At 54.8% G+C, this 19082-nt stretch overlaps 1 protein-coding gene across 2 annotated transcripts in view; it reads left to right on the top strand.

Annotated features, from left to right (window-relative positions):
• SRL (sarcalumenin) overlaps positions 1–19082 on the top strand; it is a 33374-nt gene that overhangs the window by 7833 nt on the left and 6459 nt on the right. The window contains exons 2-4 of one of the 2 annotated variants that reach the window (XM_079946330.1): positions 15005–15985; positions 17663–17764; positions 18884–18979. In XM_079946330.1, coding sequence (XP_079802456.1) covers positions 15005–15985; positions 17663–17764; positions 18884–18979 — 1179 coding nt within the window. The remainder of the gene's footprint in view (positions 1–15004; positions 15986–17662; positions 17765–18883; positions 18980–19082) is intronic. The other variant, XM_079946331.1, reaches the window with a different exon arrangement.

Raw genomic sequence — 19082 nt, 5'->3', positions numbered from 1 at the left:
CCCAAGGCTGCCCACACGTGTGCCTGGGGTGGGAGTGGCATGCACTCTGGGACTTGAGGACAGAGCAAGCCCTGGCATTGTCATAATTCGCCACCAAGCCCCTTACCATCTCTGCACCTGTTTGCTTGCCCGTAAAACAGGATAATAATACTTGCCCTATTTACAGCCTGGGGTTGTTATTTGACTAAAATAAGAAAATGGTTATTGGATGCTTAGGATGTTTTTCGATCTTAGACACTTCTTAAGGTTAAAAGGACTGTGACAATGAGTACAGGGTCTCGCTGCGGACAGTATTCCTGTAGCTTGACATCTGCCTCTGGTTTCCTCAAATATCATGAAACTTGGACACCTCGGGGAATCCATCAACACATCTGCCCCTTCTCAGCACTGTTAATATCCTCGGGATTCTCTGTCCTCAAAAAGCTTACAAACCAGGAGGGGAGGCTGTCCCCGCTCATGATAGGAGTAGGGAACCATATAAGGCAGATGTAATCAGGGGCTAAAAATAAGTAGTCAGAGCTTGCCGGGAGAGGGGGAGCAGGGGATGGGGCCGGGGCCCTGGGGCTGGTGAGCGTGACCAAGTTAGCAAGAGAGGGACCGGGAAGCTTTTGTAGGGCTGAGTTAGGTGTTGGTTCCTATATTATTTTCCTGGGGCTGCCATAACAAATGACTCCAAACTGGGTGGCTTCAAACAACAGAAATGTATTCTCTCCCAGTCTGGAGGCCAGAAGTCTGAAATCAAGGTGTGGGCAGGGCCGCGCTCCCTCTGGAGGCTCCTGGGGAGGATCCTTCCTGCCAGCTTCTGGTGGGTCCGCAGGCCTAGGCCTTCCTTGGCTGGTGGCTGCATCTCTCCAATCTGTGCCTCTGTCCTCACATGGCCTCTTCTCTGTGTGTCTCCTCCTCTTTTTTTTTTTTTTTAATATATATATATATTTTAAATTAATTTAATTTATTTATTTATTTTTGGCTGCGTTGGGTCTTCGTTGCTGCACACTGGCTTTCTCTAGTTGCAGCGAGCAGGGGCTACTCTTCGTTGAGGTGCGCGGGCTTCTCATTGCAGTGGCTTCTCTTGTTGCGAAGTACGGGCTCTAGGAGCGCAGGCTCAGTAGTTGTGGCACATGGGCTCAGTTGCTCCTCAGCATGTGAGATCTTCCCAGACCAGGGCTTGAACCCGTGTCCCCTGCATTGGCAGGCGGATTGTTAACCACTGCGCCACCAGGGAAGCCCTCTCCTCCTCTTATAAGAGCACCAGTCATTGGATTCAGGGCCCACCCTAATCCAGTATGACCTCATCTTGACTAATTACCTCCGCACAGACCCTATTTCCAAATCATATCACATCCTGAGGTTCCAGATGGGACGCTCTTCAACCACTATGGTTCCTTAGCTCTGGACCCAGGCTGCTGAGCAGTTGCTTGCTATGAACAGATTGTTCTCGTCTCTCTCCCAGGTGGTCGCACCTGTTTCCTTGGTCCTCTCTCGGGCCCCACTGCCTACGCGATTGCACTAGCGGCTAACCTGGAGCTCTGCTGACATTCCCTGGACAAGTGTGTTGAATGAATGGATGGACAGCTGGCCAGGGGCAGGGGATTCCAGGAGCAGCACCTAGCCTAGCGGTGGTGCTGGGGAGGACAGTGGGGAGAATTTTCCAGGAATAGACATGTGCTGAGGGCAGGGGGTCTGGTTTCCGGCTGGTCGTGTGATGGGGAGAGTGGTGAGCTGAGAACCCAGAAACTCTCCTGGGGAGTGAGCACCAGCACCCACCCCTGCACTGTCTCCTATGTGCTTGGCAGGGGAGGAGGAGGATGCAGGCCCCTCCTACTACTCTGCAGACGCCACTTGGAGAAAGAACTTCCCAGTGACCCTCTGCCGCCATCCACGAGGGGTCCACCTCTCAGCTTCTGCCTTCCTACGCTCTCCTTGCCGGCAGGAGCCCCTAGCTGGAAGGTGTCTGGGTCTCCTCACAGCAGAGTTAGGGGTCCCCAACCCAGAGACTGGGGTGTCGGCCAGCTCTGGGAGCTGGTGACTGTGGCTCTGTGGCGCTCTCTGTGGTTTGTCCTGGCTCTGGAGGAGCGCAGGGGTGGGGGCAGTTCTCCAGGGGCCCCTCGTCTTTCCAGAAATGCTCACCAGCATTTTGCTGGTCATTTTGCACCCAAAATACCCTATCCCTCCTACCCCAGGAGCTCCTACGATGAGCCCCCGGGGTCCACATCCCTGCCTGGCACTGAAACTCTGCAGCCAGGAAGCAAGTTCTCTCTTCCTGTCTGCCCGCCGCCGCCCCAATTAGCTGCTATTTCTTTAAGGGGAGGATCTTTATATTTAGGAATCCAGATCGTGGTTATCACAGCAACCTCCTGAGCTGGTAAGGCAGATACTACTAGGACCCTTGATCACAAAATAATAGGACTGCGCAGGTAAAGTGACCTCGCCCGTGGGTACTTCTCTGGCTCTGAATCCTGGTCCTGAATCTCCTGTCTTCTGGAACTTTGAACTTTCTGAGTTAAGGGAAGGCCTCATGTTTTGCCACCATCCATCCATCCATCCAATGGCTGTTCAGGTGCTGGGATACAAAAATCTCTGATAGACAGGAAACCAGATAAGTAAGTTATCTAGTTCATTAGATATTTATAGGTGCAGCTGAGAAAGAGACTAGGCTGGAAAGAGGGGAAGGTGGGTTGGGAGGTAGCCTCACCAGGGTGGCCGGGAGGCCTGGCAGAGAAGCTGACCAGAAGCCAAGACTCAGGGAAGGAGCGGAGAGAACTAGGCAGTTATGTGGGGAGCATTCCCAGCAGAAAGCACAGCACAGGGAGGAAGGGGGGCCTCACGCTCCCCGGAAGAGCGAAGCAAAGAGACAGAGACGGGTGGGGGTGGGCAGCGTTGGCGGGTGAGTGCAGAGGCGGGCAAGGGGCTCAGGAAGGGGCTGTTCCACAGTCCAGGTGAGAGACAACAGCACCTGGGGCCAGGGCTGGTGGGGGCGGGGGAGAAACAGTTAAATTGAGGATAGATTTTGAAGGTAGACAACAGGTTCAACTAAGGTTTTGGAGAAAGAAAAGAAGTGTAGATGCTTTATGTGCTTTTTTTTTTTTTTGGCCAAGCCCTGGGATCTTAGTTTCCCGCAGTGAAAGTGCCACATCTTAACCACTGGACCTCCAGGGATGTCCTAATGCTTTTTTTTTTTAAATTTATTTATTTTTATTAATTTATTATTCTTGGCTTTGTTGGGTCTTCGTTGCTGCGTGCGGGCTTTCTCTAGTTGCAGTGAGCGGGGGCTACTCTTCGTTGTGGTGCACGGGCTTATTGCGGTGGCCTCTCTTGTTGCGGAGCACGGGCTCTAGAGAGTGAGGGCTTCAGTATATGCAGCACATGGGCTCAGTAGTTGTGGCTCGCAGGCTTTAGAGCGCAGGCACAGTAGTTGTGGCACACAGGTTTAGTTGCTCCGCGGCATGTGGAATCTTCCTGGACCAGGGCTCGAACCCGTGTCCCCTGCATTGGCAGGTGGATTCTTAACCACTGCGCCACCAGGGAAGCCCCATTTTTGGAACAGCTTTATTGAGATATAATTAATATACTCTACAATTTGCCCATTTAAAGTGTACAATTCAATAGTTTTTAGTATATTCACAGAAATGTGTAACTATCAGCACAGTCAATTCTAGAATATTTTTCTTCACCTCAAAGAGAAACCCCCGTGTCCATCAGCAGTCACCCCACCCCCTGCCCTGTTCCACCCCTGCCCAGCCTCCCATCCCCTGGCTGCCACTAATCTGCTTTCTGCCTCTCTGGGTTTCCCTGTTCTGGACATTTCATGTAAATGGAATCATGCAATATATGGTGTTTTGTGTCTGGCTTCATTCACCGAGCATCATGTCTTCAAGCTTCATCCACCGTGTAGCCTGTGTCAGTGCTTCATTTCTTTTTATGGCTGATAATATTCCACTGTATGGATGGACCACATTTTGTTTATCCATTCATCCATTGATGACCATTTGGGTTGTTTCCACTTTTTGGTTATTGTGAATAATGCTGCTGTGAACATCGGCGTATATGTTCTTGTGTGGAGATGTGTTTGGGTGAGAGTTTATCCTACCAGTAGAAGTTCCGTATACTTTTCTAGTAGTATCGGCTTTCAGAATTCCATCACATGTCATTTAAGCCTCCCACCCTCTGACACGCAACAGGTGCTCCATCAGTAACAGTGGAATGAAGGTAGAACGAATCTGGAGGTGGGGAGGGTGCATATTTTTCTCTTCTGTCTTATTACTGATGAAACGGGGACAGAAAACTAAAATACTTGTTCGAGGCCCACCTGCTGATTAGGGGAGCAAATTCGAGTCCTGACTCTGTCCTTCTCTTTTCTTCTTCCTCCCCAGAGTCACAGAGTTTCCAGGGCTTCCCCCCCGAAACTGCAGCTCTGCCTGGCCACTGGGGTTCCATCCCAGGGGTAAGGACTTCCCACCCTTTTGTGCTCTCCTTCCAGAAATATCCCCTGGAAGGGTAGCAAGGCCAGTTAGACCCCAGACCCACGATGTTCTTGGAGCTCATGGGCATCAGCCCTGCTGGCCGCCTGTGGCCTTGGAGATGGGCCGTTGCCTGGGATGGCGAGCCAGGGTCAAGCCTGCTACAGCCTCCTGCAGGGAGGCTCCACTGCGCCACCAGGGAAGTCCTGAGCATGATTTCTTAAAGAATGCCGCAGGCGTCTGTTGTGTGAGTCTTGGTGCTCAGAGCTTTCTCAGGCTCTTCTGTGGGGTGTAAAGAGATAATGGGCCTACCTTCTGCGCTGGAGGGGATGACAAACTAGAAGGGAAGGAATGACACCCTCCTCTGCCCCGCCAACACACACAGGTCACAGCCACACAGGGCAGGGGCTGCGTCACCTGGCTCAGTGTGGACAGTCGTGGACACTGAGTCAGCTGAGGTCAGGGGGCCCCGTGTAGCCTGGGGTAGTGAGGCCCGGGAGGTGTCGTGGGGCGGTGGAACATAGCTGGTTTGAGGGACTGGGTGCGGCTGGATCCACAGGAAGAAGAGGGCGACCCAGGCATGTGGTGATGTGGCCGTCAGCAGACCTGTTACAGGTTGGATTGTGTCTCCCGAGAAGATATGCTGACGTCCTAACTTCAGCATCTCAGAATGCGACCTGTTTTGGAAATAGGGTTGTTGCAGATGTAGTTAGTTAGTCTGACTGGTGTCCTTAGAGGAAAAGGATAAGAGACACAGAATAGAGGTACAGGGAGAAGGCCACGTGTGATGGAGGCAGAGACTGGAGACACCCGTTAACAAGCCAAGGGTTGCTGGGAGCCACCAGAGCTGGAGGAGACAGGAAGGCACCTCCCCTAGAGCCTTTGGGGGAAACAGCGCCCTGTGACACATTGATATTGGACTTCTGGCCCCAGAACCAGGAGAAAATACATTTCTATTGCTTTAAGCCACCAGGTTGTGGCACTTTGTTATAGCAGCTTTGGGAAAGGAATACAAGACCAGGCTCAGGCTTCAGTGCAGGGATTTGGGACTCCTATCCGGCAAGGGTGGGAGGCCCTTTGGGCAGGCAGCCTGCTGGATCCTCAGGTGCGACCTGGCAGAGCCTGCATGGGGCCCATGGTAATGACCAGGAAGGGTCACCCTGGGGACAGCATGTGCGGAATGTCCACTCGCTCTTGCCCCGCTCTCCATCCTGCCCTTGGCTTTAACCTTCCTCTCTCCAGAGGAGCCACAAGAACTAAGGAGTAGATGGCCCGTCTGCATGGCCACCAGGTGCCAGAGGAAGAGAAGGCTCATGCGTGGTGAGAGCCTTGTCTGGTTTCAGTATTTGAAGAGACGAGATGGAGAACCCAGGGCCTTGGTGACGCTGAGCCCACCCGAGAAGGAAGCTGCTCTCGGGTTTAACTGCTTTAATGATTCCTCCCCGGATGGGATGTCCCGAGAGGGAGCCCCCCTGGAGGGCTGAGAGTCCTGGCCTGCGGGAGAGATGGAGCCCGGGCTCTCCAGGAAAGTGGGGCCCACATGTCTGGGGTTCAGGTGTATTGGGGATACAAACCGGAAACCAGTCTGCTTCCAGTGGAGATGTGAGCTCTCTAGGACATTCCACCAGAGAGCAGCCTGGGTGTTCTAGCCATCTTTGTCTGTGGTGTCCAAGCTCTGGAGCCATAACTGAGGGTAACGGATGGATTTGCTCCGGAGGCTTTGGAAGTTTGTACTGCTCAAGGAGCAGCATGTGGGAGGTGGTCTTCTGCCCTTTCTCTGTGACCTGGACGCTGGAAGACTCCTCTGGTCCAGTCTTGTGACCTCTGCTGTCCTGAACTCAGAGAACTAAAAGCTGGTCTCACGCAGCTTCGCAACAAGAGAAGTCACTGCAATGAGAAGCTCGCGCACCACAACGAAGAGTAGCCCCTGCTCGCTGCAACTAGAGAAAACCCGTGTGCAGCAATGAAGATCCAATGCTGCCAAAAATAAATAAATTTATATTTAAAAAAAAAGCATAAAAAAAAAGATGAGGATTTCCCTGGTGGCACAGTGGTTAAGAATCCGCCTGCCAATGCAGGGGACACAGGTTTGAGCCCTGCATTGGGAAGATCCCACATGCCGCGGAGCAACTAAGCCCATGTGCCACAACTACTGAGCCTGTGCGCCTAGGCTCCGTGCTCCACAACAAGAGAAGCCACTGCAATGAGAAGCCCGAGCACCACAGTGAAGAGTAGCCCCCGCTCGCCACAACTAGAGAAAGCCTGTGCACAGCGATGAAGACCCAACGCAGCCAAATAAATAAATACTTTTTTTTTTTTTAAAAAGATGAGGTTTGGGGAGCCTGTCTGTCTCAAATTTGGGGAAGCCCTTTGTGAGAGAAGGTGGAAAGATCTGGCATCTTGGCGTCTCGGTGGCAGTTTTTCTGGAAGGCTCTGTGGGCCAGGCACACAGGGCGGAATATTCATGTGTTATTGCTGCCCTACCCTCTCCCCTTGGCTTGACCTTCCTGCCTAAACTCCTCTGAGCGGACCTGGTGGCGGGGGCTCCTGGGGGTGAGATTTGCTAAGGATGACGCCTCACCCCTGAGCTGGCATGGTGGGGGGAGAGCTGTGGAGGTGGGCAGAGCTGCTGGCGGTGCCAAGGTGAAGGGGCTGCGGTAGTCGGGGCATGCAGGCTGGTGTGTGAGGCCCTTCCAAGCCATGGAAACATTAGCTCTGATTGCTGGACAAGCAAAGTGCCGCTGAGGGGGAGATGGAGCTGCTCTCCCTTGTCTCTGGGATGGCCATAGCAGTGTCCTGGAAGCCTGAGTCGCTCCTGAAGGGCGTACTGTTTTGCTCCTTGCGCTCACTGGTCTTAAGGACGGCGGTGAGGCCATGTGGGCAACTCGAGTGGCCTATCTCCTATCATGCTGCCAGTTCCCAGAGCGGGGAAGGGCCCTCACCCGTTCTCACACAGATGTGGCCCTGATATGCCTTTGCATTGGGACAAAGTGCAGGGTCACCTCACTTCAACAGCTGGTTGGGAGGGGCCTGGGAGGCAGAAAACAGAGGGGGAGGCAAGTGTGGTCGCGGAAGTTTCTGGGTGAGTCAGGGCTGCCTGGAAGTGGGAGTCAGTGGCCGCAGGAATTAGCCTGGGGCTGAGGAGGCCGAGGACTGGGCCCGGGAGTGTTGGTAGCCAGGTCTGTTCCCGACCCAGGCCAGCGGGAACCATGGAGAGCTGGGTCACCCCCAGGCGCCCACAGCTCCTTGTCTGAGCTGCTTCCAGTTGGAAGAAGGGGAGAAGGACCCCGGGCAGAAAGACCTCTCCTGACCCACTGACTGACCCCCAGAAACAGGGGGTTGAGTGGAGTAGGGTGCAGGTGAGCCAGCTTGGTTTCTGTCCAAAGCTCGTTCTGTTTTTGTCCTGGCATCTTTGCTCTTCTAGGAAATTATTATTATCATACCTGACATTCATAGAGTGCTTTTTTTTTTTTTTTTTTTTTGGCCATACGACTTGCAGAATCTTAGTTCCCCGACCAGGGATTGAACCCAGATCCCGGCACTGAAAGTGCTGAGTCCTAACCACTGGACCACTGGGAAATTCCCCATAGAATGTTTTTAAACATCATCTGATGTTTAAAATACTCCAAAGGGGTTGGCAAAGCAGGTATCATTCTCTGCGTTTTATGGGTGAATGGAGCTGGGTGTGGGGAGTGAGGGGCAGCCCATATACTAACCTGCGTGGCAGTGAGGAAGGCTCCAGGGAGCAGAGCCCAGCTCTCCTGGCTTCTGACGGTGTCCAGAGAGACCAGTCTGGCTCTGGGTCTCGCGGCAAAGGAAAGCCCTGAGATGTGGGCCTGGCCCAGGAAGGTGTCAGATCTGGTTCCTGAGCTCGAGAACCAAGCTAGCTTCCTCCCACTTCCCTGGCTCGGGGAGGAGGTGGGTCTGTGTCATTGCTCCCCCACACCCGCCAAGCCCATGACGGCTCCGACCTGAACCCAAGGCGTTTATCTGACGGCGACCTTGGGGAGCCACACTCCTTTAGCCCCCAGTGGGTTGCTCCCTGCCTGGTACCCCAAAGTTAGACCATCAGCCCTCCCAGAGGTGGTCTTCGAGCTCTCGGGTGAGGAGGTGGAGGTGGGGGAAACCACCCGCCTGCCTCAGAATCCAACTTGCACTCCTCCCTCCTTCCTTTTCCTTCCCACCCACCTCGGCCCCTCTGAATGGAGGAAGTATTGCCAATGACTCCTGCAAGGATCTGTGCTCACTTCAGGCAGGGAAAGCTGAGCATCCCTTTAATGATCGAGTCACACCCAGGGCTTAGGGCTTAATGTTTTGCTTCTTCCAAAGGTACTTGCCTTTTGAAAGTGAGTACTCACCCATATTCATGAATCCTCCGGGCGTCAGTGCTGAGCACGTGTGTACACCATGGCTGTGGGGTCCCGGGCGATTTCTCTGTGTACCTCCCAAACCAAGAATTCCCAGGAATTAGGGGTGGGGAAGAGGGATGGAGTTATTCTGTCAATCTCTGGACTTCATGGGTTAAAAACAATTGTCTTGAAGTCTTGAACATCCTTTTCAAAGGGAGGAAGAAGAGGGTAGGCAGAGAAGTCGCTGTCCGTCTGAGGCTGACTCACCCCCTCTCATTTCGGGGTGGGCGGGGGAGTGGCCAGATGCTGGGACAACTCAAGAGACCTGGAATTGGTGGAGAGCTGGGTTCCAGAACCAGCCCACTGCTAACTAGCCTAACTAGCCCTGTGGTCTTGGGAAAATCACTTATCAGAGTTTTAGGATCCTGATCAGTGAAATCAAACCAGTTCGTCTGTGAGGAGGTCCCTTTTGACCCCCATCCCATGGTTCCCACTGACTGCTGCCACATCATTGTGTCCTATCCCTTGGGTGAATTATTTTGGGGCTAGAGTCCAGCCCGGGACAAGCTGTCCTGGTGGGATTAGGCTTGACTTTAGGAACTTGGCCAGGAAGTCAAAGAACCTTCCGTGAATGGCTGCCTGGTCTCCTTGTCTGGGGGGAGGAGAGAGGGGCCCACAGGATGGTGAGGGAGAGGGTCTCAGGGTCCCAGGAGGTCCCACTTCCCTCCTAAGTTCCTTTTCAGCATCAACGTCTGTAAAGCCATCTGAAGACTCATCCAAGAGGTGAAGAAACAAGGGGCCCTGAGCAGTGAACATTCACTCTATAAATAAGGCCAAGAAAGGGCTTCCCTGGTGGCGCAGTGGTTGAGAGTCCACCTGCCGATGCAGGGGACGCAGGTTCATACCCCGGTCCGGGAGGATCCCACATGCCGCCGAGAGGCTGGGCCCGTGAGCCATGGCCGCTGAGCCTGCGCCTCCGGAGCCTGTGCTCCGCAACGGGAGAGGCCACAACAGTGAGAGGCCCACGTACCGCAAAAAAAAAAAAAAAAGGCCAAGAAAAAATGTGATGCCAGAGGGGTCGCTGCCATTGGCTCAGTCCAGGAGTGCTCAGGGACAGGATCTAGAACACGGAGGGGTTGGGCTGCCGCTCTGGCCTCGTGAACTTTGATTCTGAAGTGCCCTCCACTGCACCTCAGGCACCGCAGATGAGACGTCCAAGTGTGTGGGCAGAGGACAGTCCCCTGTGAAAGACGGGGGACTCCCTGGACGACCAGACCACTATTCCTGACTCCCAGGGACAGGTGTGTCCAGAGGTAGAAGAGGAAAGTGATTGTACCACCAGGACTCTTTTTTTTTTTTTTTTTTTACTGATGACGCATCTGCATAATCATGTATGAGTAATGGTGTATTCTACCTGTGTGTGACTTTGCACTCAATGGTTTCACTTCAAACGGATGAGAAGTCACGTCGACAGATGCTTGGAAACATGTGCTAAGGAGACTTGGAAGGTTGGAACTGAGCCTACATTCTGGTCCGTGAAGAGGTCGGCCAAAGCAGGTCAACCAAACAAAAGATCTTGGGCGTTGACCTCCCTTTTCCCGAGGTCCAGTTCCAAACTCGAGACAGACTCCCTGACACTTGGTACTGAGGGTGACCCAGAGCAGGGATTCTCAAACTTTGGTGTTCATTAAAATCACCTTGTGAAACACCCAGATTCACACTGACCCAACCCTGGAGATGGGGCATCTGTGCCGAGAAAGCCCTTGGAAAGGGCTTGGATGCCACTCGCTGTGGTCCAGAGAGCTCAGCTTTGTTTCTTGGCCCGAGTGCTAGCCCAGCCCTGGATGGCCTGTTGAGCCAACACTTGACTTTGCTGTGTCTGCTTTCTCATTTCAAGAGAAGTTAATAATCCTTGCTTTCCCTGCTTCAGAGGACTGCTGGGGGGGATGAAGAACATGAAGTTACTTGGGGAAGTATGAAGTTCTGTGTGAAGGTCAGATGTCATCTAGCTCTGTGCCGGGTGCATGTTGATCAGCAAAGTGAAAAGATGCTGTGACAGGGGGCTTCTTGGGCTGCTGGAGAAAATGATCAAGAGGAGGAATTTTTAGGGAGAAGGCAGGGGAGGCAGGAGAGTGGTTGTCAACCACCCCACCCCACCTGACTTAGGCAGTGGGACAGACAGACCCAAGGAGAGCTGCTGGGCAGGAAGTACCAAGGCAGTGGCTGAACCCCAGCTCCTTCATCTCCCCTCACCCACTAGGCCCTTCCATGGAACCTAAGCATCTCATGGGACATGGTTTGCAAACCATGTGGGAGCAGAAAGAACTCTAGACTGAGGGCCATGAACTTGGGCTCTGTCCCAACTTTACCCCTGATCTTGGGCAAGTCTCTAAAGCTCTCCAGCCAGAGCTTCCTCCTCTGCAGTGGACTCACCAAGTCCCCTGGCAACTCCACAGTAACCTGAGTCTGCACAAAAGTGTTTGGGAAGAGTTAGGAGCTGGAAAAAAGTCCAGTGTTTGGTGGTGGAGAGAGGAGAGAGGAACTGAGCCTGGGGTTCCCACTAAGGCTGTGGGGGGGGGAGCAGCTGAATGGTTGCCCCCCCCATCCCCCAGAGAACGGCTGACGGCAGAGGGGGCGTCAGGAGAGAAAGCAGAGCCAGTTTATGCTGTGTTTTGCCTGGGGCACCAGCCTGTCAGGCTCAGGGGCCTTCCCATGATCGCCCAGGCTGGGCTGGGGACTTGCTATTCACGTACCCTGTCCAGGGCCCGGGCGGCTGCCTTGACATTAGCACATACAGTGTGGTACCACGTGTCCTGGGGTAGACTGAGACTCATCTTACCAGGCTCTCACACTGGCCAGCATGTCCTGGGTCCTCTGCGTCCCCCACCCCTCCTCCAGGGCTGCTAGGGGGCTTCAGCAAGACCCTAGGGAGGCCAGGGTGGGTGGTAAGACACTGGGTTTGATTTCACAGAATTGAACTGAGTTTAACTGGAGGCTCTTGAAGCCTCTGACTGCCTCCTGGAGGAGAGATTGGGCCCAATGGCACAGCTGCTTCCTGGGGATTGAGCTCTGCGGACCCAATGGCATGGCTTGTTCCATTGAGAGACTTTCTGTCAGAGAAGTTATTTTTAGCCTGGGAAGGAAGGTCACAGGGCATGAAACCATCACCCTGGGTTTTTTTTTCACTCCAAATTGCTTAGCGGAAGGGCAAGGGCAGCTTGGCACTAAGTCATAAAAACCAGGGAAGAGTATGGATGTAAATGTGTATACACACATGTACCCACTTGACTTCCTGTCCGGGGTCCAGGCGTGGAAATACACAACAGTGAGAAGGTCACGTATACCTCCAAAGTCTGGGGTCCTTATCTCCCTACAGAGGATGCAGCTCTCTCACCCCCACCAGGACAGCTGGTGTTTTGACAATATTAGAAATGCCACAGGCATTCGGACCCACAGTCTCTTCAGCCCGGTATCATCACCATCAACAACACCATCAAAATCACTATCACCACCATCATCATCACCATCATCATCAACAACATTAATAGTAGAGGGTGACAAGGCCTGTTGGAAAGGGCTGGATTCCCTAGAGGAGAATCCTTGACCACTGCTATTTCAAGGTCAAATGCAAAGGCCTGTTGACCCATCTAATTTGGGAGCCTCCAGTGGGCACGCGAGCGGGGAGGGGCCAAGAGCAGAAGCCTTGAGGTCAGGATGATTTGACTGAGCAGAGGTTTGCAGCTTTGGCTGCATGTTAGAATTGCTCCCCAATTATTTTTTTGGGGGGTGGTAAATTCTGATGCTGGGGCTACACCCTGGACTAATTGAATCAGAGCCTCTGAGGAGGGAGAGAGGAGTGGGATCAATACACAGCCAGTGTCAAGAACCACTGGTTCAGAGGCAGTTTTCTGAGCTCATGTAGACTGTGCTTCTCAAACTGTAATATGCAACAAATGAATTGTTAAAATGCAGATTCTGATTCAGTGGTTCTAGGCTGGGGCCTGAGAGTCTGCGTCTCTACCAGGTTCCCAGGTGATGCTGATGCTGCAGGGGCCTGGACCACACGCTGAGTAGCACGGGGGAGGGGGGGTAGGATGGGGTAGGGGGCAGGGTAGAACCCTTCTGTAGGGTCAGGCAATCTCCTCGGCAGCTCTGGAGTTAAATGGCCTCAGCCAGTTGCTAGCTGTGTGATGTTGGACAAGGCATTCAGTGCCTCTAATTCCAGTCCTCTCATCTGTAAAATGGGGATGAGTAAGACTTGTTTTACAGAAGTAAGCAAGTTGAGTAAGATCAAGTAAGTTCATGTTTTATACATAAAGTGCTCAAGCATTGCCTGGCACACTGAATAATTGTGCAAATGTATCTCACATTTATCTTGCTGCTCAGAGGCCTGTCAATCTCTTGGATTAAACCAAATTCCTGCCATAAGATTTTTTTCCAGAGGTTCTCGGGGGTGGGAGGGTGGGGGTGGGGGGGAGATAGAGATGCAAGCAAAGGAATCAGGACTTACAGGTATTCAGGTGGTAATGAAAGAAAATTTTAATGAGTAACCTCCAGCTCCCCCCACTAAGAGACCAGGAATTCCTATTGTACCCAAATCTCCCCATGGACCTCTTCATAGCACTTTCTGGGGGTCAGGCAGTGTCCCAGCTCTGGGAACAGAGGGAGGATTAAGCCTTGGTTCCTGCAGTCCAGGGGTCAGAGAGGGCGCATGCAGGGAGGGGCGAGGTACCAGCGGGAAGGGGTTCCTCTATGCTCCCCTCAACACAGTGTAGCATGGAAGGCCTGGACAAGGAGCAGGCAGTTCTGGGTTCCACTTGCCCTCTAGCCACCTGGTGTCTTGGGTAAATCAAAGACTTTCTCTAGACCTTCACTTCTGAAACCTGGCTGACAGTAATAAGGGAGGTGAATGTGGTCACAAATGTGAAGGTTGTTGGGGGAAGTGTTATATCAACATGTGGGCTCCTTTATAATAAAAGGCACCCAAACTTCCCATCCTTCTGAATTTGACAGCAGGTTGTATCAGTGAGGGTTAATGAGAAAATATTTGTTCCTGGCCTCTGGAGGCTTCCGCAGCTTTCAGGGAACAAGGGGGTGGGTATCCCGAGGCAGAAGGGGTAGGTACCTCCAAGAAGTGGTTTTTCTTTGTGGGAGGCAGAGCTGGGCCTGAGAGAGGAGGCGCTGTACCTAGCAGGGAGGAGGGATGCTGCTTCCTCAGAAAGAGTCCTGTGAATCAAGGGAGACCTGGGGATGTCTCAGCTACCCTGAGGCAGGGCACCCACGGTCCCGTCCCCTCATCCCCATGTGTCGGCAATGTTCCCCCTCTGTGGGTCTCCTCCTTAAACAGGTTCCAACCTGGGTGGGAGGGGGCAGAAGGGTTAGGCCCCACCCTCTCTTTTGACCCCATTGTCCAAATAAATCACACTTGTCCCTTGACAGAGGCATCTGACACAGATTGGGCCCCTTCCTGCCTTCTGCTTTGCTCTCCCAGTGCCCTTGGCTCTCCCCGTAAAGCTCTGGGCCCTTAGAAGGGGATCCCCTCAGGAGGGGTTTGCTAAGGCCACCAGGAAGCCCAGGCCTGCCCGTTTTGTGTATCTCTTCCTCCTCAGGCCATGTCCCCTCTAATCTTAGGTAGAGAGGCCAGCAAATGCCTGCCCTTAAGGGGACAGAATTGGATGTGTGACTTAAGGTTGAGAGCCACAAGTAATCCCCTAAGTGCTCTGCTCCTTAAGCTAAGAGGATCTGGCCAGCACACACCTGTTTTCACTACTTTGCTGGTAGCAATATAAAAAGCACGCTGGTTAATGACTCTAGGAACTGATAAGGGGTGGGGTGGACATGCATCTGTCCTATCCTGGAAAGATCTCCGGGTAAGCCAGGCTGCACGTGTCTGCCTGCAAGGCTGAGGAAGGGCTGGAAGGGCTCGCCCAACTTCCATCCCCACGGGGAGGCTGGAGAGGCAGGGTCAGGGGCGGGGCTCGGGGTGGGTCAGCTGTTCGCTCTGAGCCAGGGCTCCCATCAAGAGGGAGGCTCTGCCGGCCACGCAGGGCGGTAATGAAGACCAGGGAGGGAGGAGCCCCACAGTCCCGCTGGTCCGCACCGCTCTCCTGGAGACAGGAGCTAGGCTGAGTTAGACTTTTGAGAAGCAAAGCGTGTGCCAACCCCTTGACATTTACCAATCGTGTTCTAATCATCTAGAACTGCAAGTTTCCGCTTCGGGTGGCACAGAAGATGTTGGCAGTTTGTTGGAGAATCATTTCTCTGCTGGAGACCCAAGTCTAGAGGAGAAGGAAAGGGCGCTTCAGGCAGAAGCGTCCCCTGGAGAGACGAACCCGCTCCTTCACCCCACAGATGGCAGGGAGGCTGGGGGCTCGGAGAAGACAGCCGCCGGGGCCCCCGCCACCAACCGCCTGGGCTCTGATCCTGAAGCCAGCCTCTCCAAAGCCTCAGCCTCCGAGTCAGCTCCCCCCGGGGAACCTGCGGGGTCTGGGGAGGAAGATACGGGCCCACCTGGAGCAAGCGCCCTTCCCCCAGGAGGGGAGGGGGCGCCCGGGGAGGAGGGGGCGCCAGAGCTCAGCTCAGGAGAGGGCCCAGGACTGGAGGCGGAGGGACAAGCTGGGAGTGGCGAGGTCTCCGAGGAAGCCGCGGAGGCGCTAGGGGACGACCCCGCGCAGGAAGCAGCAGCAGGGCCCCCAGAGCCTGAAGACTCAGGGGACTCTCCCAGCAAGGAGGTCGAGACAGGAAGGGAGGGCAGCCCAGGGCCCGGTCAGGAGCCAGAATTGCCAGATGGAGTCGCGGACTTGGACGCAGAAGCCGCGGAGGGGGCGGAGGACCAGGGGGAGCCCAGCCCCAGCCCAGCGTCGGACACGCGCGCAGAGGTGGGGGGTGCGCAGGAGGACCGCCCCGCAGAGGGGATGCCCGAGGACCATGAGGACGCGGCCTCCTACGAAGAAGAGGGGGGCGAAGAATCCGAAGAGGACAGCGGCGACGGGGCTAGTTCGGAAGAAGCAGGGGGCTCCTCGGAAGAGGAAGAAGCCGGGGAGGAAGTCGTGGAAGGAGCCCAGGAAGCGGCGGGAAGCGCGAGCAGCGGGGAGGAGGGGGCCCGACCGAGCGCTGAGGAGTTGCACGCGGGGCCCGAGGGGGCCGAGGCGCAGGAGCCCAAGGAGGAGGGGCCTCAGGGTAGGGGATCCCAGGGCTGCTCCGGGCACCTCCGCGGGGGAGGAGGGCTGGCGGGGGCGTGGCGGCTGCTCTGGGAATTGGGACGGCTGCGGTCTTCCCGGAGGTCTTGTGTTTAGGGGCAGGCAGGGTCCCACAGGGCGGGAGAGCCCCCAGCCAGCCCCGGGTTCGTGGGGTGGAGGCCCCATGGGGGTTGCCCGGCCCTTGGGGTGCCTTCGGGCTGTTCATTAGCCACTTATCCCCACTTCGGAGGGACCCTGGAGAGCCCAGAGGAACCTGATCACGTTATAGGCCATCAGAAACTTACCGGTTAAGGTCCCTCAATGCACTTTGACACAGACCGGTGCCTTAACCCAAAGGACGGGGTGGCGGTGGGGGGCATAGTGGCAGGATTTCAGGCCCAGAGGCAGGCTGGTGGGTGTGAGGGGGCACTGCGGGACCATGTTGGTGGGCTAGCTCCTGGGATCTCCCCTTGAAGACTAGGCCATGTCAGGATGGTGATAAGAAACCTCGGGCTGTCTGTGACACTGATGTCCCACAGATGTCCGTCCACCTGCTTGCTCTCAGTGCTGGGGAACGGGGTGGGGGGGGTGGGGGGGCAGGGCCAAAGCTGCTGGGCAACATTGGAGGCTGTAGCATCCTAGGGAGGTGTGGCCTCATCCACCAAGTACACTGACCGGGACCAAGAACTGGCTTGTAGGATGGAGGCACTGGGGTCAATCTTCACTTTCCAACACAGGTTTTCTTGCAGAGTTTAGTTTCCACACCTGTCAGGTACTCACGCTGGGGGAGCAAGCCCCTCCCCTTCCCCTGGCCTCCCAGTTCTGGATCTGATCTCAGAAAGAATCACTCTTTTGAGGTGCTGCATGAGGCACATTGATTCTTCTCTTCTCCCCTCCCTCCTGGAACTGGTCTCCCTCTGCCCCACAGGCCAAGTCTATCCTCCTTCTATCACCTAAAATCCTTTGTGCAATCAGCCCCCGTAGAAACAGCTGTGATGTTAGAGGCCCAGGAATGTGAGCACCCCTCCCTGGAGCCTCAGGTGGTCAGGGACATCTCTTGCTGGGTCAGAAGCAGCAGTGGTCCCGCCTCTCCCTCCCCCCTCCCCACCCCGCTTCCCAAGACTCCCTGTAGCAGCTCTTCCTGATAAAATGCACACCTGACCAGGCCAATGGTTCTCTTAGAACCCCAAATGCAGACTCCTATAAACCACTCCTCTCAGGAAGTTTTCTAACTCCCCCTGCTAAGACTTCGTAGGCACACTTCTTAGGCCCTCCTAGCTTCTGGAATCTTTCCTTCCGTACGTACACACATCGCTGTCTGTAATTATATTACTTTCCAGGTTATTTCACCCCCTCTCCCCTCCAGACTGTAGAAAACTCCACAAGGGCAGAGCTGGGTTGGTTTTGGGCACCACGGCATTCACAACGCCGTGCTCCGTGCTTGGTGTATGTAGTAGGTGCTCAATCAACAGTTGTTGAATACCTAAAATGGATCGAGGAGCTTAACAAGTTGAGTTTGAATTTTAAAACTCCCTCCTAGAAACAGGGCTCCTTGCAGTTGAAGTTGGCAAGCCTTGGTCAGCACTTGCTCACAGCCCCACCCTTGCCTGACTGGAGGGAACCTAGAGCCACTGGCTCCTAGTTCTGCCCTAACCCTGCTCTCTGCTTCTCTCCCCAGAAGAGGCGGAAGATGTGAGTGAGGAAACCCCGCTGAGGGACCGCTCCCACATTGAGAAAACTCTGATGCTGAATGAGGACAAGCCAACTGATGATTACTCTGGTAACCAGGGGCAGGAGCTGGGAGGTGGGGGGCTGGGGTGGTAGGGGTGGGGCGGGGGGTGGGCTGTGTGGTGTGTTGGTGAGAACCTGGGCTGGGCTGGGAGAGCCCTGTGGCCAGCGGCCACAGAGCACCTGGCGGGGCATGGCTGCAGCTCTGAGACCAGCAGGCACCCCAGGGAGGAGGAGTGCCCTGGAGATGGGGGGCTTCATGGAGAAGGCTCTGTGCGCAGCATCCAAGGCTGGGGGGCTCTGGGTTGGTGGGGAGGAGGAAAGGCGATCCAAGCAGAGGGACCAGCGAAAGGGTGGGAGGCAAATCCCAGTGCTGCTGCCTGGGGACGGTGCAGCCTCCAAGTCATGGCCAGGGAGGGTTGTTCATCACTTTGGCTTTGATTTTTTCAGTTGATAAAGCCCTTTGGTGTCCAGTATTTCATTTCATTCTTGTAATAACCCAAGGCTTTCAGCAGGGCTTACTGTCTCCTCTTAATCGATGAGCTGGTGAAAGCTCAGAGCAGGGCAGGGCTTTGCTCTGGCACACAGCTGGAGACGGGCAGCTCACGGGCAGGGGCTGGAAAGACTGACCCTCGGTGGCCCCATGTTCTTCCCTCCCTGTGCCTCACGCCACGAGTCCCTTCTCCCTGGAGCCACACTCTTCTCAAGAAGATACTTGGGATGTTTGAATCCTCCCAGGGGCACCGAGGATGCGGTGAAGGGTGCAGGGCTGGGGCGGCCATGCCTCCTTGCCCTCTAAACCTAAGGCAAGCATGAGTACAGTTTGCGGGGGCAGAGAGAAGGAGATGGGGTTCCCATCTGCCATAGAAAGGGCCTTCAGGTAGCTGCAGGCTGAAGTGGTGCTTCTGGACACACTGTTGAGGGGAAGGAGAAGAGGGTTAGGTTAAAAAAAAAGCTCTGGAGACTTTCAGGGGTTGGGGGGATGCCTTTCGGTTGAAAGATTTCTGAGGGTTGGAATGTGCACCAGCTCCCCCCAGGAACACTGATGTACTGCACGGCCCCTGCTCCCCACCAGGCGGGGCCAGAGCCGCCCTGGGGAGTGAGATGGATCCACAGCGGTGAAGCCGCCCGGTGAGGCCCCTGCCTGACCCTTGCCCTTCTCTGCCCCCAGTGGTGCTGCAGCGGCTTCGAAAGATCTACCACTCATCCATCAAGCCCCTGGAGCAGTCTTACAAATACAATGAGCTTCGGCAGCACGAGATCACAGGTACCTCTAGTGTCCGGAGGTCGGAGGTCGGGCCTATACCTCTGACTGTCCACACTTCCCTGAGCCCTCAAGGGGAGTTCTCCTGAGTTATCAGGGAGGGGCA

Source organism: Stenella coeruleoalba, assembly GCF_951394435.1.
Source record: "Stenella coeruleoalba genome assembly, chromosome: 15".
NCBI lineage: Eukaryota > Metazoa > Chordata > Mammalia > Artiodactyla > Delphinidae > Stenella > Stenella coeruleoalba.
This window is presented reverse-complemented; position numbering and strand designations above follow the sequence as displayed.